The sequence below is a fragment of the Rhinopithecus roxellana genome, chromosome 15, assembly GCF_007565055.1.
Source record: "Rhinopithecus roxellana isolate Shanxi Qingling chromosome 15, ASM756505v1, whole genome shotgun sequence".
NCBI classification, from domain to species: domain Eukaryota; kingdom Metazoa; phylum Chordata; class Mammalia; order Primates; family Cercopithecidae; genus Rhinopithecus; species Rhinopithecus roxellana.
In genome coordinates, this window is record NC_044563.1 from 17,823,648 (window position 1) to 17,849,723 (window position 26,076).

The 26,076-nt window shown below is 44.9% G+C and overlaps 1 protein-coding gene across 4 annotated transcripts in view; it reads right to left on the reverse strand.

The window, feature by feature from the left end:
* Positions 1 to 9,337: 9,337 nt before the first annotated feature.
* The window catches only part of LRP4 (LDL receptor related protein 4), a 63,232-nt gene continuing 46,493 nt past the window's right edge, over positions 9,338 to 26,076 (reverse strand). For 2 of the 4 annotated variants that reach the window (XM_030918751.1, XM_030918752.1), the window contains 8 exons: positions 24,609 to 24,717; positions 22,065 to 22,209; positions 21,683 to 21,796; positions 21,060 to 21,195; positions 17,316 to 17,383; positions 16,645 to 16,732; positions 14,789 to 14,930; positions 9,338 to 11,820 (listed from right to left, as the gene is read on the reverse strand). In XM_030918751.1, coding sequence (XP_030774611.1) covers positions 11,488 to 11,820; positions 14,789 to 14,930; positions 16,645 to 16,732; positions 17,316 to 17,383; positions 21,060 to 21,195; positions 21,683 to 21,796; positions 22,065 to 22,209; positions 24,609 to 24,717 — 1,135 coding nt within the window. In that variant the 3' untranslated portion in view covers positions 9,338 to 11,487. Of the gene's footprint in view, positions 11,821 to 13,442; positions 13,505 to 14,788; positions 14,931 to 16,644; positions 16,733 to 17,315; positions 17,384 to 21,059; positions 21,196 to 21,682; positions 21,797 to 22,064; positions 22,210 to 24,608; positions 24,718 to 26,076 lie in introns of all 4 variants that reach the window. The other 2 variants (XM_030918754.1, XM_030918753.1) reach the window with 2 other exon arrangements.

Genomic DNA, 26,076 nt, shown 5'->3' on the forward strand with positions numbered 1-26,076 from the left:
TTTTTTTTTTTTTTTTTTGACAGAGTCTCGTTCTTGTCGCCCAGGCCGTAGTGCAATGGCGTGATCTCGGCTCACTGCAACCTCTACTTCCCGGGTTCAAGCGATTCTCCTGCCTCAGCCTCCCAAGTAGCTGGGATTACAGGCACCTGCCAACATGCCCAGCTAATTTTTTTTTTTTTTTTGTATTTTTAATAGAGATGGGGTTTCACCATTTTGGTCAGGCTGGTCTCAAACTCCTGACTTCAGGTGATCCGCCTGCCTCAGCCTCCCAAAGTGCCGAGATTACAGGCATGAGCCACTGTGCCTGGCCCTTTTTTTTTTTTTTTTTTTTTTTTGAGACGAAGTCTCGCTCTCTTACCCAGGCTGGAGTGCAGTGGCACCAGCTCAGCTCACTGCAACCTCCACCTCCCAGGATCAAGCGATTCTCCTATCTCAGCCTCCCAAGTTGCTGAGATTACAGGCATGCACCCCCAAGCCCAGCTAATTTTTTGTATTTTTGGTAGAGACAGGGTTTCACCATGTTGGCCAGGCTGGTCTTGAACTCCTGACCTCAAGTGATCCACCCGCCTCAGCCTCCCAAAGTGCTGGGATTATAGCTATGAGCCACTGTGCCTGGCCAGCACTGCTTAAGATAAAAAAAAAAAAAATTCTGGAGGCCAGGCACGGCAGCTCATGCCTATAATCCTAGTGCTTTGGGAGGCTGAGGTGGAGGATTACTGAAGTATGGGAGGTCAAGGCTGCAGTGAGCCATGATCATGCCACTGTACTCCAGCCTGTGTGACAGAATGAGACCCTGTCTCTAAACAAAAAATAAATAAATAATCTGGAAATTACATGTTCATCAACAGGGAACCTTTTACATAAATTATGATATATCCATTCAATAGAACACTATGCAACTGTTAAAAAGAATGTGGTTAATCTATGTGCTGGAACAAAAACACGCAAAAATTTTACTAATTGAAAAAAAAGCAACTTGCAGAACTTGTGGAATGATTTTATTATATATGGTTATAAATGTATGTGTGTTTGAGGGCATGCCTAAAAATGGTTAGAACATTCCTGGAATTATAAGAAACTTAATAGGAGTGGGACTCGGGAGGGAAATGAATTTTTACCATTGACGTGGTATGTTTCTTTTTTCTTTCATAGAAGGAGCAGAGAGTAGTGGAGAAAGTGTGAGTCAGGGCACAGTAACAAGAAAGTGCATCGTATGTAGAGGACTGAACATGTGGGGTTGATTTTAGGACTGAAATTATGTTGGGAAGTAGTGGAACACAAGATTGACACAGAAGGTTAGGAATAATTCTTTTTTTTTTTTTTTTTTTGAGACAGAGTCTCACTCTGTTGCCCAGGCTGGAGTTTAGTGGCATGATCTCAGCTCACTGCAACCTCCACCTCCCGGGTTCAAGCAATTCTCCTGTCTTAGCCTCCCAAATAGTTGGGACTATAGGCGCAAGCCACAGTGCCGGGCTAATTTTTTTGTATTTTAGTACAAAAAAATACAATAAGGTGAGACGGGGTTTCACCTTATTTCCCAGGCTGGTCGCAAACTCCTAAGCTCAGGCAATCTGCCCGCCTCAGCCTCCCAAAGTGCTGGGATTACTGATGTGAGCCACCGCGCCCAGCCAGGAACAATTCCTAAAGGATCTTGAATCCCAGGGTATGGAATTGGTACTTTATTAAGTAGATAATGGGGGGCTATTAAAGTTCCTGAGCAAGAGAATGGCAAAATCAGAGTTGTACTTTAAGAAAATTAATTAGCTTGATTGTATAAAATGGTTTAGAGTTGGGAACCCAGCTAGGAGTCTCATATGAGGTGTTAGCAGTGGAGAGGATGAGAGCAGATTCAAGAAAGAATGAAAGATTTGGCAACTGACTAGATTAGGTACAAAGGCAAGGGTGGGTCCCATTTAGGGAGGTGAGTCAAAGAGAATTCCAGGATTTGATTGCCCAATGGAAGTAGGAAGTCAGGAGAAGCCGGTCTCAAGGGGAAGGTGAGGCATTTAAATTGCAACCTGTTTACTTTTAGGTACCAATGATGCATTCTAATGGAATCATCTGAGTAGGCTTAGAAAATACACGATGGAAGCTGGAAGAATAGATGCAGAAGCAATGATACAGATTTGGGAATCACATTGATAGAGTGAATGAGACCACAGATGGGGGGGTTGGAGAGAGTGAAAGGATGGATAATGAGGACAGATCCACATATAGGAGAAGAAGAAAGGAATGAAAGCAATACGGTCATGGTAACCTTGGAGAAATTGGTGAGGATATACAGAAATAGTTTTCTTTAGTCATTGGTCGTTGGCATATTTACTTTATTTAAATATTACCAGAAATAAACTGAAGATTACATTTAAGGAGAGGGTGTGATGGTAATCTGGAATTGGCTTAATAAAGGATATGTGTGCAGTCTGGGTCCTGGAGAGTTTTAGAACAAGATGGCAAAATCCCTTTTTGTCTTGGATGACTTAGATGCAGCCCTACTTTAAGATGAGCATTAGATGTCTGATTTTACTCATTTATGCATTCAACAAATATTTATCAGCACCTAGTATGTGGTGGGACACTTCTAGGCACTGCAATGATCAGTAGACAAAATAGACTCCCCAAAATTTCCTCCCCTTGTAGTGCTCACACTATAGTGAGGAAACATTGACAATCAATACATAAATAAATTATATAGTATGTTATTAGACAATATGTCCAGTGGGAAAAAAAAAAGAATAAAACTTGGTAAAGGGATAGGGAAATGGGTTGGAAAGACTGTAATTTTATTTTATTTTTCAACCTGTATTTTAGAATCGACGGTACATATGCAGATTTGTGATAAAGGTATATTGTGTGATGCTGAGGTTTGGGGTATGATTGAACCTAAGTAGTGAGCATAGTACCTAACAGTAGTTTATGAGTCCTTGCTTGCAGGGGTCCGTCCCACAGACCTTGACCCAATAACGGATGAATAACGTACACTAACACAGATATTCTGCCTGTCAGTCCAGCTAAGGGTCTAGGCCCCTCACCGACACCAAGAAAGGTTCTGTAAAGAGTAGCAGCCGTCCTGATCAGCCAGTGAAGCTTGCATTTATTCAGTATAGATTAAATAACAAAGGTTTTCAAAGGTCTTGAGTAAACACCACTAGAGGGTTATTGACCTGTAATTGCCAACACCCCCCACCCCACCACGGTTATGCACCCACGATTGATCAAAGGTTGGTCTTAAGATCATATGAGTAAACAAGCTATTTAGATAAACTACACTACATTCCTTTGTATCTACTTTAAGCTGTTTATTCAAGGTAAGGATTAGGCTGCTTTCAGCCATAACCCTATCCTGAGACTTTTGCAAAACCTTCCGGCTTTCCAAGAAGATTTGTGTCTATATTTTATAACTTCATCTTAAAATTTTTCCCACCATCCTGACTGAACTCCCACACTTGCTCCTCTCCTACTCTCCCATCTCTAGTAGTCCCAAGTGTCTATCGTTCCCTTCTTTATGTCCATGTGTACCCAATGTTTAGCTCCTATTTCTAAGTGAGAACATGCAATGTTTGGTTAATCTGTTAGTTTGTTTAGGATAATGGCCTCCAGCTGCATCCAGGCTGCTACAAAGCACATTATTTCATTCTTTTTTATGGCTGCGTAGTATTACATGGTATATGTACCACATTTTCTTTAATCCACCATTGATGGGCACAAGGGTTGAGTCCATGTTTTTGCTATTGTGAATAGTGCTGCAATGACATATGGGTACATGTGTCCTTTCCGTAGAATGATTTATTTTCCTTTGAGTATATACCCACTAATAGAATTACTGGGTCGAATGGTAGTTCAACTCTTAGTTCTTTGAAAAATCTCCAAACTGCTTTCCACAGTGGCTGAATTAATTTACATTCCCACCACAGTGTACAAGTGTTCCCTTTCCTCTGCAGCCTTTCTAGCATCTATTAATTTTTTACTTTTTAACAAAAGCCACTCTGACTGGTATGAGGTGGTATCTCATGGTTTTGATTTGCATTTCTTTGATGATTAGTGATGATGAGCATTTCTTCATATGTTTGTTGGTCACTTGTATCTCTTTTGAACGTGTTTGTTCGTGTCCTTTGCCCATTATTTATTTATTTATTTATTTATTTAGAGACAGAGGCTCATTCTGTCTCCCAGGCTATACTGCAGTGGCGCAATCTCAGCTTACTGCAACCTGTGCTTCCTGGGTTCAAGCAATTCTCCTGCCTCAGCCTCCCAAGTAGTTGGGATTACAGGCACCCACCACCGTGCTTGGCTAATTTTTGTATTTTTAGTAGAGATGGGGTTTCGCCATGTTGGTCAGGCTGGTCTCAAACTCCTGACCTCAGGTGATCCGCCCACCACGGCCTCCCAAAGTGCTGGGATTACAGGCGTGAACCACTGCACCTGGCTTGCCCACTTTTTAATGGGATTGTTTTTCACTTGTTGATTTAAGTTCTTTATAGATTCTGGATATTAGACCTTTGTTGGATGCATAGCTTGCAAATATTTTCTCCCATTCTGTGGCCTATTATTCCCTTGATAGTTTCTCTTGCTGTGCAGAAGCGCTTTACTTTTAGTAGGTCCCATTTATCCATTTATCAATGTTTTTGTTGCAATTGCTTTTGAGGACTTAGCCATAAATTCTTTGCCAAAGCTGATATTGAGAAGAGTATTTTGTAGGTTTTCTTCTAGGATTTTTATATTTCAAGGGAAAGGCTTTTTGTTTTGTTTTGTTTTGTCTGTTTGTTTTTTAGATAGGGTCTTGCTCTGTCACCCAGGCTGGAGTGCAATGGCGGGATCTCAGCTCAACTGCAGCCTTGACCTCCTGGGCTCAAGTGATTGTCCCACTTCAGCCTCCTGAGTAGCTGTAGCATGCATGAAACCTCCTTTTTTTTTTTTTTTTTATAGAGACAGGATCTCATGTTAGCCAGGATGGCCTCAAACCCATGGACTCAAGCAATTCTCCTGCAACAGCCTCTCAAAGTGCTGAGATTACAGGCGTGAGCCCCCGAGGGCTCACGCCTGTAATCCCAGCACTTTGAGAGGCCGAGGCAGGTGGATCACCTGAGGTCAGGAGTTCAAGACTAGCCTGGCCAACATGGTGAAACCCGTCTCTACTAAAAATACAAAAATTAGCTGGGCATGGTGGCAGATGCCTATAATCCCAGCTGCTCGGGAGGCTGAGGCAGGATAATCTCTTGAACCCAGGAGGCAGAGGGTGCAGTGAGCTGAGATCGTGCCATTGCACTCCAGCATGGGTGACAGAGCATTACTCCATCTCAAAAAAAAAAAATATATATATATATATATATATATATATATATATGAAAGGGCAGTCAGGGTAGGTTTCACTGAGATTACATTTGAGCAAAGACTTAAAGAAGGTGAAGGAGTTAGCCATGAGTATATCTAGGGGAAGAAGTGCCAGCAAGGGCCAACAGCTGTGCAAAGACCTTATGTTTTTGAGGAAGATGGAGGCTAGTGTCGCTGGCCCAGAGTAGGATGCAGTAGGGGGGTAGTAGGAGATGAAATCTTGTAACAGTTGGGGGTGAGAAGTGGCAGATCCCACAGGGCCTTGCAGAAATCTTATACAGTACCTTGCCTATAGTAGGTATTCAATAAATGTTTGCCCAGTCATCTTTTGCCATCTAGGATTATTATCAAATAGCATTTATCTGTGTATTTATTGGAGTTACGTGTGCTTTCTTTATTCTAGGGTCCTCTCAATAGTCCTTTTACATAAGGAGTATATTTATGAACATACTGCCCTCCGAGGGCAATGAAACCCTTGTGGGCATTAGAGATCAAAGTGAATGCTATATTTTTGAACTGCAAACAGGAAACAAATGTCAAATACTGTGGCTGCTGAATAACTGTGCTGGGCATTTCTAAAAAGTTTGTTAGGGTTGGGACAATCCTCATTCTTTTGTAATCACAAGCTGAATTCTGGTTGAAGCATCCCTACCATGGGATATGTATCCATATTTCTAGCCTAAAAGGAGCAGCTTCAGTGATGAGCTTCCTTCAACTTTCAATCCAGGTGCCCTCTGCATTATTTCCCTGGAGATAGAAGTGGTGGCATTAATACAGATTTTAAGTGGCTGTGGGTTTTAGTGCCTTAACTGTCTTCCAGGATTGCAAAGCCTACCCTGGCTTGCACTTGATTGCATTTAGTAGGTGCTGGTTGAATGAAGGAATGAATAGCCTTTATTTTTTCTTTTCTCATATTCATTTTCCATAGCCCCCAAAATGTAGACTGTCCAAGAACTTTGACCACAGAAGCATCAGCTCCACCAAAGAGGAAAGGGAGAAGGGAGAGATAGGGACCTCATTAGCAGGCTATCAACAGGCTTTTAGGGCCTGGAGGGAAAAACATCAGGAAGGGCAAGATATGTGAAAGTTCTTCGCTTTTTATGTCTTATAAAATGAAATAAGCAGATTGTGTAGCTTGGGGCTAACTTAGCCTTGGGTTTAAACTGTGACCCTTAGTTAGGCTGTCTGGGTCTGTTTTAACACTATGTCAAGGAGACCAGAGTTATGAGTTGGAGCCTTGACTGGACATCAAACTCGATTCCCTATGTTGAGCTCTGCTAGCCTCTCCAGCTGGTTAACAGGAGAATGGTGTGGAGAGAAAATAAGTGGGCAGATGAGGGAATGTTTCAAAACAAAGACTGCCTAAAACATCCCAAAACACACATCCTATTATGTGGATCAGTTGACTCATCTTCACATTTGAAGAAAAGATATATTACAGAGTGTTTCGTAGCCATAAAAAGGACTCAACCACATTTCTTTTTTTTTTTTTTTTTTTTGAGACGGAGTCTCGCTCTGTCACCCAAGCTGGAGTGCACTGGCCAGATCTCAGCTCACTGCAAGCTCCGCCTCCCAGGTTCACGCCATTCTTCTGCCTCAGCCTCCCGAGTAGCTGGGACTACAGGTGCCCGCCACCTCGCCTGGCTAGTTTTATGTATTTTTTAGTAGAGACGGGGTTTCACTGTGTTAGCCAGGATGGTCTCGATCTCCTGACCTTGTGATCCGCCCGCCTCGGCCTCCCAAAGTGCTGGGATTACAGGCTTGAGCCACCGCGCCCGGCCAACCACATTTCTTTTATCATTATGTTCATAAATAGAAACCAGAGAATTTAAGCTCACTGGATAACCTTGGATGTCGGTGCATTATTGGGTCCTCTTAGAACCCTCTTAGAACCCACTTAGATACCTATGCACCCTCAGCTTTTGTAGATGCTGCCTCTGAGTTCCTATGCATTGACTTTGTGTTTTCTTCAGGCCTAAGTTTGGTGAGAGCTTCCGTTTATGCCATAGAGTCCTTTCTATGGGCCAGAGATCCTTTCATTTTAGATTCCACAGTTTGTTCATACACCACAGACAGACCGTGACTGTATTTTGAGTGAGTTTGCAAAAATATGGTCAGTTTGTTAGTACTTGACCAACCATCTGCTCACTTATCAGTTTCAGGGTTTTTTGTTTTGTTTTTCTAGTGACAAGGTTTTGCTCTGTTACCCAGGCTGGAATGCAGTGGCATGATCATAGCTCACTGTAACCTTGAACTCCTGGGCTCAAGTGATCCTCCTGCCTCAGCCTCCCTAGCAGCTGGGACTACAGGCATGAGCTACCACACCTGGCTAATATTGTTAAATTTTTTTGTAGAGATAGGGTCTTGTCATGTTGCCCAGGCTGATCTTGAACTCCAGGCCTCAAGCAATACTTCTTACTTCTGTCCTGGCCTCCCAAAGTGGTGAGATTACTTTGGTCTAGCCACTGTGCCTGACCCTAGTTTCAGATTTTATATCCAGAGAATTAGACAAGGAATTCCCAACTTTGTTTTATCCCAAAATGTCTTCCTTTTCTTTTTTCCCCTTCAAAGAGAACAGTGGGGGTTGGAGGGATGGTTATCCTTGGGCTATTCTACTTGTTTTTGTTCTGGCACACCTACTCCTCACTACAGTTAGAAAAATTATACACTGTAGTTTATACTCAGATCTCTGGCCACTTAAATACAAGAAGCTTCAGTCTTTCTTGCTTTCATTTTTTTTTTTTTTTTTCTTTTTTGGGATGGTAGTGGTAATGGTGTTGTTAGACTCTAAGTTCTATAAGATTATGTCTTTGTTTAGGCATGGGCAGTGCCTAGTCCACAGCAGATGAATGAATGAACGAATGGGAATATTATCCTGTAGATGGTGTGTGGTTTAGAAAATCAACTATTGAGACTTGACATGAAATTCTACATCGGGCATTGAGACTAACATGATTCCCAATTTTCACTGAGGGATATCACATCCAGAGAACCTGAGAAGGGATCCCTAGAGCTCCTTGTTCTAGCCTTGAGAAGTAGTGGATGAGCTATAAAAAGACAGCCTTTAAAAATAAATGAAATCGGCCGGGCGCGGTGGCTCAAGCCTGTAATCCCAGCACTTTGGGAGGCCGAGACGGGCGGATCACAAAGTCAGGAGATCGAGACCATCCTGGCTAATACGTTGAAACCCCGTCTCTACTAAAGAATACAAAAAACTAGCCGGGCGAGGAGGCGGGCGCCTGTAGTCCCAGCTACTTGGGAGGCGGAGGCAGGAGAATGGCGTAAACCTGGGAGGCAGAGCTTGCAGTGAGCTGAGATCCGGCCACTGCACTCCAGCCTGGGCGACAGAGCTAGACTCCGTCTCAAAAAATAAAATAAAATAAATAAATAAATAAATAAATAAATAAATAAATAAATAAATGAAATCCTAGTGATAATTTGATCCACTCTCAGACTAACTATGAAAGTTGACTAAGATCAAACAGAGCTGGTGGCAGATCTGGGACTGGAATTAGCCCTCCATGTCCCCAGCTCCAGTACTTTTCTTACTACCTGAGATAGTCTTGCCAATGACCATCACTGCAAGGGAAAGTAAAGTTCTGTGACAAAGACCTAGAACAGAAATAGATGATACATGGTGTACATGCCATGACATTTCCTTCCAGTGCACAAGAGATGTCACTAGCCATATGACATTCTTCCCATTGGGTGTGAACAGGCCCTCAGGCAGCCACTACCAACCAGTCAGAGTTGGCACTCAAGAAGAAACCCATCTACCATTCCTCTTCCAGAGGAAATAAAGGTTTCATCAGTCAACGAACTCTGGCCTCGACCTGTCTTCTCCAGATAAGCTGAAAACTCCAGCAGGAACCTTACACTCTTTATTGCTCTTCACTGTCCCCACATCCACAAAGGACTTAAAAGTGACGTCTGTAAGCAGGTTTTCCACAGCATGGATCTGCCAGACAGAGCAGGTGCAGGATTAGTCATGACTCCAAGCCAGGCAAGGTGATTAAGAAAAGCTAAATTTATATTAAATTATCATAAAGTCCTAAAATACTGAACATAGTGGTTAAATAACTCCAGAAAGTCCAATCTCTCCAGTGAGTAACGTTAAAACCATTACACATGAGCATGGGAGAATCGCTTCCATTAGTTTAGGACAGAGAGATTTTGCTTTTTACAGAGTAAATCAGTGCTCAAATAGATACTTCCTCAAATATGTCCTTTCTACATTCTGAACAGCCCAAGTGCAATAAGATCCTTCCCTCCTTCCAATCAAGGAAATGCCACTTTTCTACTTGCTCTTCCTCCCCAGACATGAGTGTAAGGACCCAAAGTGCTCCCTCCTTTACTGCTTTGTCAAGTGTAATGTGGGGAGGCTGTAATGTGGGGAAGCTCAGACCTGGGGCTGATGCTACTGAGAGCAAGGCTAAGGGCTTGGTATCTCTCTCTAGCAGTCTTAGAACTGACTTGATCTTGTCCTTTTTCACCCATGTTTGGTAGCTGATTTCTCAATACCAGTAACCACAGGAGAAGTTTCAACTCAGGAAACTTCCCCTAGAAATTCTCCCCTCCATTCCCAGCCCCTCTTGTCCTCTCCTGCCACTTCTAATTCCTGGGGGAGAAGAGGTCTGGGTCTGCCGTGGGCTAGGAGGGCCTCATCAGTGGTGCTCTCTACCTTCCTACTCCTTGCCCACCTCTTTGCATCTTTATTTATTCAGCCCTCCCACCACAGGACTTTGGAGATTGCTGGTGCCACAAGGCTTGGTCAGAAAAAGCAAATTAGGCAAAAAACAAACGGGAAAAAAAACAAAAAAACAAAAAAACCGACCCACGAAGAACAGCTAGGGAGACGTTTTAGGGCAAAAATAAGTCTCAATTTCCCTCATACTAGGCTGAGACACATGCCCTTTGTGTGAATGAGCATGAACCAAGTGATGGCATCCCACACGGAAACTAAGCCCCTTAGCTGAGGAGACAGCTGGAAGAGGAACGTCACCACCCCACAGCCACAGGCTCGCTGTCCACTAATTTAGATCCCTGAGCACTTGAGAAAGAACACAGGAAGTTTGACAGGAAGTTTGACCCTCATGGATACTTCTCTTTAGGCCCTGGGTGTCCCAAGTCTCCAACCTGATTGTTCTTTCTGACCATTTATGACAACTTCTGGTTTTTCTTTGAAAGCTTGTTTCTAGGTCTCTTCCCTAGAATCCCAGGGAATGAGGGAGAGAGGGTTCAGGTGGTATATACCATGTTTGGTCTAGGCAGAGCTTCTTAGACTTTTCAGAGACTCAGCCCCCAAGGCCTAACATTCACTCAAGCCACTGGCTCACAACCTGGTTACTCTGATCAAAGACTTAGGAAAGATACTGGCCAGTGGTGGCACCAGGAGGGAATTCATATCAGCCAGTAGCCTCGTGATAGGGGCCCCCGTTATCCGAAGGTAGAAAGAGCTCCACACATTCTAGCAGGAGGAAGAACAGCTTGAGCCACCCCCATCTCACCAGTATCTGCTGCTGAAAAGGCAGTGACTCTTAGGGCAAGAATAATGTCCACTGCCAGCAATGGACCAGACACCCAGACCCAACTACCCCCCAAAGCTTTTTCATGTTACCAACACACTTGAGGCTGAAGGTTTCCCACATGCCCATACCTGCTGGGCTGACTTTTCCTTCTTCTCTCAGCCTCTATCCTTCATCCCTCTTTACCCACAACCCCTTGTCCCAGCCCCTGATGGGCAAGTTCTCTCAGAGAAGCAGTCATGCTGGCTGTGATGGGGCAGAGCACAGTCCTGGGTCATCAGCTGCATCAGCACTGAGAAGCAGGCACTGAGGGTACCGGGGGAAGGGGAGGTGGAGCTCTACGCTGGCGAGGAATCATGAATAAGCAGTTTCAGGGGGCCCAGGATGGAGTACAAGATGTGAGGTTCATGGTAAAATCCAGGTCTAAATTCTCGAGATGCGCCATCATTTGTTGTGCACAGGTAGTTATGGACTCAGGTGGTAAACGGCTCCGGTGAGGGCTTAGGAGCAGTTATGGGGTGGGAGGAGGAGGAGGACGAGCACACAGAAGAGGGGCCTGCGGTGTAAGCGAGCACAAGGACTAGACGTCCATAAAGGAGAAGGAACAGGCAGGCAGGGAAGAGAACGCGGGCATTTAGACCTGGCTCTCTGAGGAGAGCTTGCGTTCATGTTTCCAGCCCGTGTCTGGCAGAGAGCCTCGTCTTTCTGGAGTGGCTGCAGTATGGACGCTGCTACACTCAGACTGCTCTTCCTGTAACAGCTGCTCCGTCTCTGTGTCATCCAGGGAGCCAGAGCTGGCCTGGATGGACACTGTGTCTGTCTTCATGCATACATGATCCCGGAGGAGGCCCCCCCGTGAGCTTCGCAGTTGCTTGAGGTCATCCCACTCAGCATCATCCCCAGAGAGGAGGCAGATTCCCTCTACGATCTTGATCTTCTCCTTGGTGTAGTTATGGTCAGGCCCTCCCTAGGGTGGAGAGTGGGCAGATATGGTCAGTCAGTTGGCTTTCTACAAAGGATCCCATGGTAAACTGAAAAAGGAAGTGGATGGGGTAAGAGCAGGAGTGAAGCGCACAAAATCCCACAAACAAATGTGGAAATGTGATTGGGCAAATGTATGAGGCCTAGCCTAAAAGGGGAGGGGCAGCTATGATGATTATTACCATTATCGTACAGGGAGGAGGGAAAACCATGGCTTCCAGTCCTGCAGCAGCCACTCACTGGCTTTATCACTTTGGGCAAATTATTTCACATTTTTAAAACTCAGTCTCTAAAACTCTGCAGTGTGAGGAGAGTAACAGTATCCATACCTCACAACCAACTGCAGTCAGGTTAAATGAGGTGATACATGGAATGCAGTTATCAGGGTGCTTGACACAAAATGCACTATAACATGTTAGCTATGTTACATTGTTACTATGGTTTATTAATGGGACATCATGCTGATATAAATCATCAAAAGCAATTGGCAAGAGCAATTAAATGTACATTTATTCAGGATGTTAAGTTACTTTAGGTGTTAGTTTCTCAATTATCTCTTTTTTCTAATTTTGTTAAGGAGAAAACTTGGGAGGTAAGACAGGGGACTCTAGAAAATCCTCTTATCTGTCCAGACGTGGTGGCTTACGCCTGTAATCCCAGCAGTTTGGGAGGCCCAGGCGGGCAGATCACTTGAGTTCAGGAGTTCAAGACTAGCCTAGTCAACACTGTGAAACCCCATCTCTACTAAAAATACAAAAATCAGCTGGGTGTGGTGGCGGGCGCCTGTAATCCCAGCTATTTGGGAGGCTGAGGCAGGAGAATCCCTTGAACCCTGGAGGCTGAGGTTACAGTGAGCCAAGATCACGCCACTGAACTCCAGCCTGGGTGACAGAGCAAGATTCCATTTAAAAAAAAAAAAAAGAAAGAAAGAAAGAAAAAAAAACTAAAAAAAGGAAATCCTCTTATCTGGGTCCTAAATATCACTCCAGTGGGGTCCTGCAACTTATAACCTTTTTTGGGAGGTTACTCTGGCTTTGCTGCCATGAGTCCTGGGACCATTCCCAAGCAAAACCTGGGACTCTTCCAGGCACAGCCTGGAGTTGTGCTCAGCCCTCTCCCTTTACGGCTTCTTCAAAGAGTAGCCGCATTCCTGGCTGCTGGGGTATACCAACTGACATGCCACCACTGCTAGAAGAAAATGGATCATCTTGGGTTCTGTCCCTGGGGTAGTATTCCTGCCAAGAGTTCTGCAACTGTGGCTGTGGCTCTATTTTTGTAACAATTCTATTCCACAGATATTTTCTGAGCCCCTATGTTAAGCAGGAGACTCTGCTAGGTGCTTTGATGATTATGCAATAAAAAACATGGTCCCTGCCCTCTGAGAGTGACAGTCCCCTCAGCCATGCAGAGTGGGACATAGATAGCACACAAGCAAACACACAGATGTCCGTTCACCCAGCACACCCTCCAAGATGAAATCAGTATAAGATGCAGGCCACTCAGTGTCTTAATCAAGAGACATGCTGGGGAAGTTAGGGAAAGGTGGGGGACATGGCACTTGCAATTTGGGAAACAACACTCCCTCTACAAACACCCAGCAACAGGTACCTGAAATCAAGAGGAAATCAGAAGAGAAAAGGTGAAAGGCTATCAGAGGGGTGAAAGAGCTGCTGAGGAAGAAACACACAACAGAAGAAAGAGGTTACACTATTTTAATTGCCATCCTGTGGCCTTCATTGTGGTTCTTTTCTGGAGCATCAGATACTCCAGGAACCCGAGAATCTTCAAGAGTCTTTCTCTCAAAGATATTAAGGAGGGGTCTACCATTCCTAGAACTACAAGCCATCCCTGCACATTCTGTTTTGACTGCAGTAGCAGCTTTTAAAAAAGTTTTTTTAATTTAAAAATTGTTTTCAAACATCAACTTGAACCAGAAGTAATGGAAGCTTTTTAAATATGGGAATTCATGGATGCAGAAAGCACATGATTATTATGTGAAATATGTTCATTACACATGAGAGCCCTGCAGGTGTGAGAGCAGGTTCTGACTGCTAGATAGGCCAAAGAAGTAGACCGATTAGGGTCTTCATAAGGAATAACTTCTGATGAAGAGTTATAGGATTTTAGAGAAAAAAACAAGGCTTATATTGGATTAGGAAAATCTGAAATACCAGGTATAGTTCCCTTGTGGAAATGGGACTTTTTTTTTTTTTTCTTTTTTTTAGACAGGGTCTCACTCTGTCACCCAGGCTGGATGGTAGTGGCATGATCACAGCTCTCTGCAGCCTCCAACTCCTGAGCTCAAGTGATCCTCCCACCTCAGCCTCCTGGGTAGCTGGGACTACAGGCACAAGTCACCACACCCAGCTAACTGAAATGGGACTATTTTTCATGCCTTAACATTGAGCAAATAATTTTCCATTGAAGTGACAAAGAAGTTAAAAAAAAACAAAAGCAGGTAAACCTTCAGAATTCTAGAGAAATTTCTGTGATAAGAGGAAGAACAGTGAAAAACAAGCCATTCCCAACCATAGGTGCTACTAGCTTGGCTAGTAATGGGCAAGTCCAGGAGCTCTTGGGTTTTTCGGGTGTCGTCTGGGAGAGCTCCCTTGTTTCAGAAACACATAGCCCTTTGTAGGGGAATGACAATTCCTGGAGGGAAAGAACCTATGAGCTTGGAAAAATATCTCCTGGCAGGACAACTGCTTTCAGACCTAAATCTTCTGAGATCTGCCTTCTAACCTGGCTCTCACTAAGGTCCCTCAGGCTAATCCCTCAGAGATTCTAGAACTTCCCAGAAACCCAAATTACATTCAGTTCTTCTGTTCACTATAACTTCCAAAATGGTAGATGGGATTACTCAGCAGCCCTTACTGACTTATTTGGGCATTTGGAGTATAACCCCTCCCCACACCTCCCCAAAAAGACCCTTGAACGTAAATTTCAATTTTTACCTCTTTCTTATAGCACAGCTGGTTGTACATGGCTGGTTTGGGGATTGCTTCAATCTTCACTTCCTGTGTGGATGTTCGGTAGGAGGGGTTGCTGTAGGTGAGGTTCCCCATTCCAGGATCAGTGAACTTGGATTTTTTATGTCTTTAGGAGGAAAGGTGATGAGAGATTAGTTGAGATCTTTAAGGGGGTGATACCTGGGAAAGCTGTAAACTGAGTCCGGTAGGCAGCCTCTAAAATGATCCCAGTGACTCACTTCCTGGTATTCATGCCCTTAAGAATCTCCTCCCCTTGAGTGTGGACTGGTCTGGTGACTTACTTCTAATGAAAAGATTATGCAAATGTGATGGCTACTAGATTAGTTACCAAGAAACTGGTTCTGGTCTTGAGTTGCCCTCCCTCATTCTTTCTTGCTCTTGCTCTGGGAGAAGCAACCTGCCATGTTGTAAGCTGTCCTATGGAGAGGCCCACAAGACAAGAAACTAATGAGGAAGGCCTCCAGCCAACAGCCTATAAGGAGCTGAATCCTGCCAACAACTATGTGAGTGAGTGTGGAAGGGGATCCTTCCCCAGTCAAACCTTGAGATGAGACTGTAACCCCAGCTGATATCTAGATTGCAGTCTGTGAGACACCTTGAGGCAGAGGCACCTAGCTAACCTGCATCCAGATTTCTGACCCATAGAAACTGTGAGATAATGGTTGTCATTTTAAGTCACTAAGTTTTAGGGTAGTTTGTTATGCAGCAATGGAGAACTGATGCACTGAGCTTTAGAGTCAGACAGATCTGTTTCAATTCCACCTCTGTGATTTATTAGCTAGGACCTTGATAGATATAATCTAAACTCTGTGGCTGAGTGCAATGGCTCACACCTGTAATCTCAGCACTTAGAGAGGCTGAGGTGGGCAGATCACATAAGGCCAGGAGTTCAAGACCACCCTGACCAACATGGAAGAAACCCTATCTCTACTAAAATACCAAAAAGAAAAAAAGAAAAAAAAAGAAAAAAAAAGCTGGGCATGGTGGTGCACGCCTGTAGTTCTAGCTACTTGGGAGGCTGAGGCACAAGAACTGCTTGAATCCAGGAGGCAGAGGTTGCAGAGAGCCAAAATTGCACCACTGCACTCCAGCCTAGGCAACAGAGTGAGACTCTATCTCAAAAAAATAAAGACAAAAAAAAAAAAAAAAAAAAAAAAAAAAAACTTTCTGAGCCTCAGATCCTCATCTGTAAAGGGAATAATAATAATACCTGTATTATGAGGTTGTCATGACATTGATCTATATCCATTAATGGTAACTGTTACGATGATAATGGTGATGAACAACAGCAGCAAACTGCAAGCTATGTTTAAAGCATTTGAGGGAAAATATAAAGAAAGAGGGACATAAAAAGATTCTAAATGACACATTCTGCCTTTCCAGAATGATTGCTACTGAGCAATGATGTACAAACCAATATTGTAGTAAAAGGCTGTGTCTGTATAAGGGAAAAATCATTTCCAATTTCAATGGTTTGAAGTGGGGAGTACTGGGAAAAGCGAAGATGTTAAGAGTCAGTCTTAGCTTTGCCTCTTACTTTGTGACCTTGGGTAATATCCTTGGTGCCCTCAGCATCCTAGTCTATAAAGAAAACCCGAAGGGTTGTTGTAGTCATTCAATAAGGAAAATGCTTAGGCTATGACTGGAGAAGGGTAAGTATTTAGGTTTCCACCCTTTCCTTCTGCTGCCCTGACCAGGCACCCAACCTTGCAATAAGGCTGGTCAGAGCTTGATTCAGTGAACTGCAGAGGTTTGGGAGATCCCAGACATGCTCATGAAGACCAATGAGCATGTGGCCCCTGCAGGAAGACTGAAGTTACCTGTACAGCATCAAAGCTGCAATCACCACCAAAATCAGCAGAATACTGAGGAGTCCACCAATGGCGTAGCTGATATGAAGTCCTTCCCCTAGGAAAAATAGAGAAACACTAGGCAGGGGCCACTGACAACTTTCTAGCTGGTGCTGGTGTGAGGAATGGAAAGCCGAAGGGCTCCTTTTGTAGGTGTTGGATCCTGTATCATCTGAGGATGGCTAAGGGCCTCCTTTTCAGATAGGTGAATGGGAGGTGCAGGGAGGAGGCTGAGAAGAAATCTGTCACTCTGCCAGCATCTCTGATCCCATTTCTACCCCTTCCTAGCTATCCGACATAAGGCAAGGTGCTTAACTTGTAAGCCTACATTTTCTCTTTAGTTATACGTAAATAATAAATTGCTCATAGGACTGGAGGAGAGTATATGAGAGTATGCATATATACATGTGCACACACATGTATGTGACATATATGTGGCTTATCACATGCTTGGCATATGGAAAGCATATCATAAGCTGTCACTGTAAGTGATGAGAGCTATTATGATTATTATTTCTATGGATTTAGTTTAAAAAGAGTTCATCAACCTCAGAGTCCCAGTGAAGGTTATGAAAGATATCAGTGGAGACTTAGATTCATTACATCTTCTTTTCCAGAACAGTGGGGTACTCAGGGCTTACCTGGAGCAGCAGGAACGGCCTCATTGGAATGTGCACAGAGGCCCAGCCTGGCATCCCTTTCAGAACATCTGTGGGGCACAGAAAACTGAATGTGAAGCCTACTTATACTCAATGAAGATCATGCCTTCCTCCAGGAAAGGGGGAAAGGCCTGTAAGCGGGGGCTTTCAGGTTTGAGAATGTACCAGATGGAAGATATCAGAAGCATGGAGAGGGCAACAGCAGGAAATGGAGAGAAATCTGTGCAAGGCACTGTTTTCAAGCGTTATACCATGTTTAAATGTGTTATAAAATATGTACCTTTAAAAATGAGAAGCAGGTTTGGGAGTGAGTTGGAAGTCTGCAGAAAGAAGACTAAGGACATCAATATTAGGCTTTCTTAAACTACCAGGATGAGTCAGAAGAAGCTGCTAGCCAAGCCAATCTGATTGGATAAAAATTATCACAAGAGCTAAATATCCCAAGGTCAAAAAATGTTTTTCTTCTCTTCATTCTTGCACAAGGGAATATGCAAGACATCCAGAAGGAGTGCTCAGATAACTAACTTGAAATGCTCAGAAGGTGACTTCTTTGTGGTACATTATGAGCAGGCAATCAAAGGCATCTCCTAAACAGCCAGAGAAAAGCTACTTGCAAGAGCATTTGGAACCGAGATGCACTGAATTTTCTTTTTTTTTTTTTTTTTTTTTTTGAGGCGGAGTCTCGCTCTGTCGCCCAGACTGGAGTGCAGTGGCCGGATCTCAGCTCACTGCAAGCTCCGCCTCCCGGGTTTACGCCATTCTCCTGCCTCAGCCTCCCGAGTAGCTGGGACTACAGGCGCCCGCCACCTCGCCCGGCTAGTTTTTGTATTTTTTAGTAGAGAGGGGGTTTCACTGTGTTAGCCAGGATGGTCTCGATCTCCTGACCTTGTGATCCGCCGGTCTTGGCCTCCCAAAGTGCTGGGATTACAGGCTTGAGCCACCGCGCCCGGCCCCTGAATTTTCAAATAGAACTCTGACAATAAGAAAAGGTCCGAGCAGGGGTCAAAAAGTTTTCTAAATAAACCTAAAGAAAATCAGAGAGTAATAATGACTGATAGTACTTAAAAGTTAGTGAGAAAGGCACATGTTTATACCTGGGTGTTTCCTTTTCTTTACAAATTGTAGTAAAAACAGAGAATGGGGGCACACAGCATATGAATTTGATCATGTGCAAATCTTGTAACTTTAGGGACACTGAGTCTAAAGTTTTTATTTGGGATTATCATTATGTTTCTGCTTTCAGAATTGAAATCAAGTGTTAACTACCGTGTAAGCCACTGATGATATTAAAAATAAAGAGACCAGGCCGGGCGCGGTGGCTCAAGCCTGTAATCCCAGCACTTTGGGAGGCCGAGGCGGGTGGATCACGAGGTCAGGAGATCGAGACCTTCCTGGCTAACACGGTGAAACCCCGTCTCTACTAAAAATACAAAAAACTAGCCGGGCGCGGTGGCGGGCGCCTGTAGTCCCAGCTACTCGGAGGCTGAGGCGGGAGAATGGCGGAAACCCGGGAGGCGGAGCTTGCAGTGAGCCGAGATCGCGCCACTGCACTCCAGCCTGGGCGACACAGCGAGACTCCGTCTCAAAAAAAAAAAAAATAAATAAAATAAAATAAAATAAAAAAAAATAAAGAGACCAGTATGTTGCAGTGGGAAAAAAAAACTGTTCTCATTAGAAAAATGTCTAGAGGGAGGCCGAGACGGGCGGATCACGAGGTCAGGAGATCGAGACCATCCTGGCTAACACGGTGAAACCCCGTCTCTACTAAAAATACAAAAAACTAGCCGGGCGAGGTGGCGGGCGCCTGTAGTCCCAGCTACTCGGGAGGCTGAGGCAGGAGAATGGCGTAAACCCGGGAGGCGGAGCTTGCAGTGAGCTGAGATCCGGCCACTGCACTCCAGTCCGGGCGATAGAGCGAGACTCCGCCTCAAAAAAAAAAAAAAAGAAAAATGTCTAGAAAGGATAGACATCAAAACATAAGAGTAAATTATATACAGGCATAGGATATTCACTTCTTTATTCACATCTGTATTTCCAGATTATTTATTTATTTATTTTTGTTTTTTTGAGACAGGGTCTCAGTCTGTCACCCAGGCTGGTGTGCAGTGGCACAATCACAGCTCACTGCAGCCTAAACCTCCTGGGTTCAAGCGATCTTCCAACCTCAGCCTCCCAAGTAGCTGGGACTACAGGTATGTGGCACGATGCCTGGCTAATTAAAAAAAAAAAAAAAAACTTTTCTGTAGAGACAGGATCTCACTATGTTGTCCAGGTTTGTCTTGAATTCCTGGACTCATGTGATCTGCCCACCTTGGTCTCCCAAAGTGCTGGGATTACAGGCACGAGCCACTGTGCCTGGCCCAGATTATTTTTTATAAAGTATAAATGGAAAACACGGTCATTAGAATTTTTTGCCAGGTGCAGTGTCTCATATCTGTAATGCCAGCACTTTGGGATGCCTAGGCGGGTGGATTGCTTGAGCCCAGAAGTTTAAAACCAGCCTGGGCAACATGGAGACGCCTCGTCTCCAAAAAAAGTACAAAAAATTAGCCAGGTATAGTGGCACACACCTGTAGTCCCAGCCACCTGGGAGGCTGAGGTAGGAGGATCACATGAAACTAGGAGGTCGAGGCTGCAGTGAGCTTGAACTGTGTTCATGCTACTGCACTCCAGCCTGGGTGACAGAGTGAGACCCTGTCTCAAGAAAAAAAAAAAAAGAATATCTCTGAATTGAATGTAACATAATATTTAATCAATTTTAAGATGTTTGTTTTTTCTATGGTCTACCATCTCTGAAACAGGAATGTAACTTACGATCAATAGCATTTCACATTTGCTGTTGGTTATTTTTTCAGTTTAATTTCTCAAATCAGGATGCATTTTATAATGAATAGCACCTTTAATTTAATGAAGTAAGATACTTTATATTTGCTTTGAGAACTGTTCGTGTTTATGCTTACTTATTTAATAATAGTGTTTGTGTATGTGTGAGGGAGGTGCACGTGTCATTATAAGCTAAGGCCATCATATCTCTGGGGAAGCCTTTTTGTTCCAAGTTATCAAGCCACAACCCAGAGACTACTGTTGGACAAGCCAGTATGCCAAACCTATGATGTGAGAGCAAATGTCACAGAGAGAAGAAGGAGGAATACCATGTGGGAGGGTCCTCCTAAGTGATTACTGTTTAAAGTTTTTTTTTGTTGTTGTTTTTTTTTTTTTTTTGAGATGGAGTTTCGCTCTTTGTTGCCCAGGCTGGAGTGCAGTGGCGCGATCTCAGCTCACCGCAACCTCCACTTCCCAGGTTCAGGTGATTCTCCTGTCTCAGCCTCCCGAGTAGCTGGGATTATAGGCATGCACCACCACGCCCAGCTAATTTTGTATTTTTAGTGAAGACAGGGTTTCTCCATGTTGGTCAGGCTGCTCTCGAACTCCTGACCTCAAGTGATCCACCTACCTCGGCTTCCCAAAGTGCTGGGATTACAGGCATGAGCCACTGCACCTGGCCTTAAAGTTGTTCTTAAAGCTTCTTGCCCTCAGAGCTAAAAAGCAAATCACTTGCAACAATCTACAAGTCTGAATATCACCTTCTGTCCCAAATAACAGGGACTGGTAGCTCATGACGTAATCTACCTCCCAACTACCTGATCGAGCTGGGACTATGAGCTACTGGTCGTGGGATGGTGATTTGAATCAAAGGGCTCACGAGCCTGCATTGAACCTATTTACCTTCCTTCCACCTCCTCCAGAGACATGCGGGTCCGGGTGGTTGAAGAATGCAAGGTGGTAGGTAGTGTGTTGGGTAGCACCGGGCTCTTTTCACTCATGCCAGTGGACCTAGGAGCTGGTGGTACCAGGCCAGGCACTAGACAAAAAAGAGGATTGGAGTGGGCCACTGGAACCACAAACCTCTACATATGGCCCAAGAGTAGCAGCTGGAGAACTTGACAAAACAATCTTTTAGCTGCCCTAGTCACAGGCACCTTCATTAGTAGCCCTTCTTAATACTATAAATAAAAAGGAGTTAGATTCCATAATAGTAGCTCTGGATGGGACAGCTGGCTCACCAAAGTCAGGAAGAGAGAGTGATGCACAGGCCACTGATTATCCTACAGCAGGGACCTGGGAATCAAGAGACCTGAATTCTGTTCTTGCAAATGCCAGAGGGCAGATAAACCCAGGTCTGAGCAATTCCCAAAACCCAAGCAGATTGCTACCAATCACTCCACTAATAAGACCTTCTATATGGGGACCCCACCCAGAAGGACAGATCAGACCAGGATCAGAGGCTGCTGACCCTCAGCCCTTCCAGGGGCTCTGCTGAGTGGCTCCAGCCATACAGTCCAACTCACCAAGAGAGCAGGGCTGGCTATCAGGTTCGTCAGGACAGGCACATACGAAGTCCGAGGCTCTGGCAAAGCAGAGGTGGGTGCAGCCACCATTGTTCACACCACAGGCATTGGTCCCTAGAGGCAAAGTAGATGAGTGTCTTATCTGGGACAGAATCAGGTCTCCCAATTTAAGGCTTCTCAAAAACAGGAAATCCAGGATTACCCTACTCCCAGGGACAGGGGAGCAGGAGATATACAACTGTGAGGGAGTAAAAAGGTCTAAGCATTTAAAATGTGAACCAAGAAACTCTCTTGTGGCCCTGTCTTGGTCCCTAACAGTCCTTGGGGTGACACACCAATCCCACAGATGTTAAGGAAGCAGGCTCAGTACCCAGGAGCCCACCTGTCTGCCGCTGAGGGGAAACCACGATGATATCCATGAGTCCTTCCACATTTGCCAGCACTGTCTCCTTGTTCCGGCCTGAGTATTTGTCAACACGCTGGATTGACTTGGTCTGCCAGTCTGTCCAGTAGATCCACCTGTCTTGCTACTCAACAGGAGAAGCCCACAAACAGTAAATGTTATTCAGCAAGCAGACTCCTTCTTGTACAGCTTCTATGCCTCACCATTGGCCACTGCCTCTGCTGAAATGCCCTCTTCATCTCTTCCTCATTTCTGTGCATCCCCAGACATGACACTGTCAAGGAAATCTCCCCAAATCCTTATAGACTTCACCATTCTCTCCTCTATACAGTTCTGCACCTTGTAGTCCCTTGCCCAAGTGCGTTTTTATACTCAAGCAATTTGTTTACAGGTCTGTCCATCCTACCAGATTAGTTCTTCAAGGACAAGAATGTGTTCTATTTGTCTCTGAATTTCTGGCACCTAACACTCAGCCCCCATTCAGCTGATTGAGTGGCTCCCTCTCTAGCAAATAGGAGGAAAATCTGAAGGTTATTCTAGGTTCCTCTGGGCCCTTTGCTCAGAGCACTGCCCCAAATCCTCTGCTTACTTCTGTAGGCAGTTTTCTTCTAATGCAATGATGGTGAAATTCTCAGCCAAGGGTAGGGAGGGGCAATGAAGGTGTTCTCATCCCCATCCAAGGGTATATATCAGAAACTGTGGGGAAACCTGTAGATTGAAAAACCTATATACAGTATTACCCTGTAGTTTTACATGTAGAATATGAAAAAAAAGCCTATCATTAAGTAAAACCAGACAAAATCTTTTTGGCTAGGCCAGGCGCGGTGGCTCATGCCTGTAATACCAGCACTTTTGGGAGGCCGAGGCGGGTGGATCACGAGGTCAGGAGTTCAAAACCAGCCTGACCAACATAGTGAAACCCTGTCTCTACTAAAAATACAAAAATTAGCCGGGCGTGGTGGCATGCACCTGTAATCCCAGCTACTTGGGAGGCTGAGGCAGGAGAATCACTTGAACCCAGGAGGTGGAGGTTGCAGTGAGCCAAGATCGCACCACTGCACTCCAGCCTGGGCAACAGAGTGAGACTCCATTTCAAAAAAAAAAGAAAAGAAAAGAAAAAAAAATTAGCCAGGTATGGTGGCGCATGCCTGTAATCCCAGCTACTTGGGAGGCTGAGGCAGGAGAATCGCTTGAATCCAGGAAGCGGAGGTTGCAGTGAGCCGAGATCATGCCACTGCACTCCAGCCTGGGCTACACAGCAATACTCCATCTTAAAAACAACAACAACAGCAACAAAAATCTTTTTGGCTAGTAGAACATAATACAGAATACAGAGTTGATAATATTTGGCAAAAAAGGGTCAAATTTATTTCTCTTTATTTTCTTTCCTTTCTTCTTTTCTTTCTGTCTCTCTCTCTCTTTCTCTGACTCTCTCCTCTCCGAGATAGCATCTTGCTCTGTTGCCCAAGTTGGAGCACAGTGGTACAAACGTAGCTCACTGCAGTTCAACCTCCTGGGCTCAAGTGATCCTCCTGCCTCAGCTTTCTGAGTAGCTGAGACTACAGGTGTGTACCACCACACCTGGCTAATTTAACAAAAACTTTTGTAAAGACAGGGTCTCGCCATGTTGCCCAGTCTGGTCTCAAACTCCTGGGCTCAGCTGATACTCTGGCCTCAGCCAGGGTGCTGGGATTACAGGCATAAGCCACTACACCTGGCCAAGATTTTTAAATGATTGAGAATTCCTGTTTTGGCCTCAGGCCTGGTAGATCTTCTTTTCCTCGCCCAAATTATTTTTGTGTTAGAACTCAAAAGTGACAGCTAATAATAATTAAAATGGGTAGCGATAACATGCGTGTGGTGCTTACTGTGTGCCAGGTACTATATTAATGCTTTGCGTCTATTTCAGGAGGATACTATTATTAGGCTGATTTATTTTGTAGGTAACTGAAGCTGAGAGAGGTTCAGTCACTCCGGTTCAAAGTTACCCAGTTATTTAATAATACAGATAAAACTTGAACCCAGGTACCTGGCACATTGATGGTATTCATTAAATACTTACAAACGGGCTAGATGCCTCAAAACTCTGGCTTTTAGTCACTCCACTCTGTTGCCACTAAGTGAGCTCCCTAAGCCCAGATGCTGGGACCACAGCATTAGGATTAACTGGGGAACTTATCAAAATGTATTTTACTGTGCCCAGCCCTCACGAAGCTGCTTCTCTATAACCTCTATAGTCACGGCCTAGGAACCTGCCTTTTAACAAGTGCCACATCTGATTCTGTGTACCACTCTTTGAGAGCCACTCCTTTGAATGCTAGAACATGGGAATGGCAGGATAGGAGTATGAGGGCACTGGGTGGCCCTAGCAACCTACCAAGGCTTCAGGGCACAGGAAAAATACCTAAAATGAGCTTCAATAGCATGTCTGTTCTGTAGCAGCTACAGCTGAGACGGCTGACTTAGAACCCCAAAGAAACATCCCAGTCAAGGAGGTTAGTTACCTCTCTCCTGAGCCAGTACCTGTGTGAGGGCAAAGGGGTGGGACACATGGCTAACCAAGACCTGCCGCAGTTTCCCGTTGAGGTCAGCACTCTCAATCCGGTCCAGATGGGCGTCTACCCAGTAGATCCTGCGAAGAAAACGAAAAAAGTGGCTGCTCCAAATGCTTGCCAGGAAGCCCAGCTCTTCCCCCTAAGAACTTATCTGTCCCCTCCTGAGCTGACTGGCAGGTGCTATGAAAACTCAAGAAGCACCCTTAATGAGGAGTCACTGTGAGTCCCAAAGCTGAAGAGGGGAGCTGGTGGTTCATGAGTGGGGAGGTCAGGGCTGCTCTGGGGAGGCGCAGAAAGTCTAGTGACCTCAGAGGAACCACCACCCAGCCTCATCTTCAGGAATTTGATTGCCCTTTGACTCCTACTCAAGAATCAAAGCCCAAATTCTTACAAATGGTCTTTAAGAGAGCTCAGTTGGCCGGGCATGGTGGCTCACACTTGTAATCCCAGAACTTTGGGAGGCTGAGGCGGGGGATCACTTGAGGTCAGGAGTTTGAGACCAGCCTGGCCAACATGGTGAAACCCCGTCTCTGCTAAAAATACAAAAATTGGCTGGGCGCGGTGGCTCAAGCCTGTAATCCCAGCACTTTGGGAGGCCGAGACGGGCGGATCACGAGGTCAGGAGATCGAGACCATCCTGGCTAACACGGTGAAACCCCGTCTCTACTAAAAAATACAAAAAACTAGCTGGGCCCTCGAGGTGGCGGGCGCCTGTAGTCCCAGCTACTCGGGAGGCTGAGGCAGGAGAATGGCGTGAACCCGGGGGACGGAGCTTGCAGTGAGCTGAGATCTGGCCACTGCACTCCCGCCTGGGGCGACAGAGTGAGACTCCGTCTCAAAAAAAAAAAAAAAAAATACAAAAATTAGCCAGGCATGGTGGCATGTGCCTGTAGTCCTAGCTACTTGGGAGGCTGCAGCACGAGAATCGCTTGAACCCAGGAGATAGAGGTTGCAATGAGCCGAGATCATGCGACTACACTCCAGTCTGGGCAAAAGAGTGAGACTGTCTCAAAAAAAAAAAGAAGTGAGTTCAGTCTACATGGACCTTACTGAGGTTAAAAGAAGAAGGCATTCTACCACTGTTCCAGAAGTCTTGGATTCCCTTCCCCTTCTTTTGGGTCAGAAGGGGGCACAGACTTCTTCAGAGTCCCTTCCCCCTGCCCTTAGCATTTCTTATCTAGACAAGTAGTTGTACATTCTGGAGCCTGGGTCAGGCGTGGTGGCTCACGCCTGAAATCCCAGCACTTTGGGAAGCCAAGGCAGTAGGATTGCTTGAGTCCAGGAGTTCAAAACCAGTCTGGGCAACATAGCGAGATGCTGTCTCTACAAAAAATTTAGACATTAGCTGGGCATGGTGGTATGTGCCTATAGTCCCTGCTACTTGAGAGGCTGAGATGAGAGGATGGCTTGAGCCAGGGAGGTTCAGGTTGCAGAGA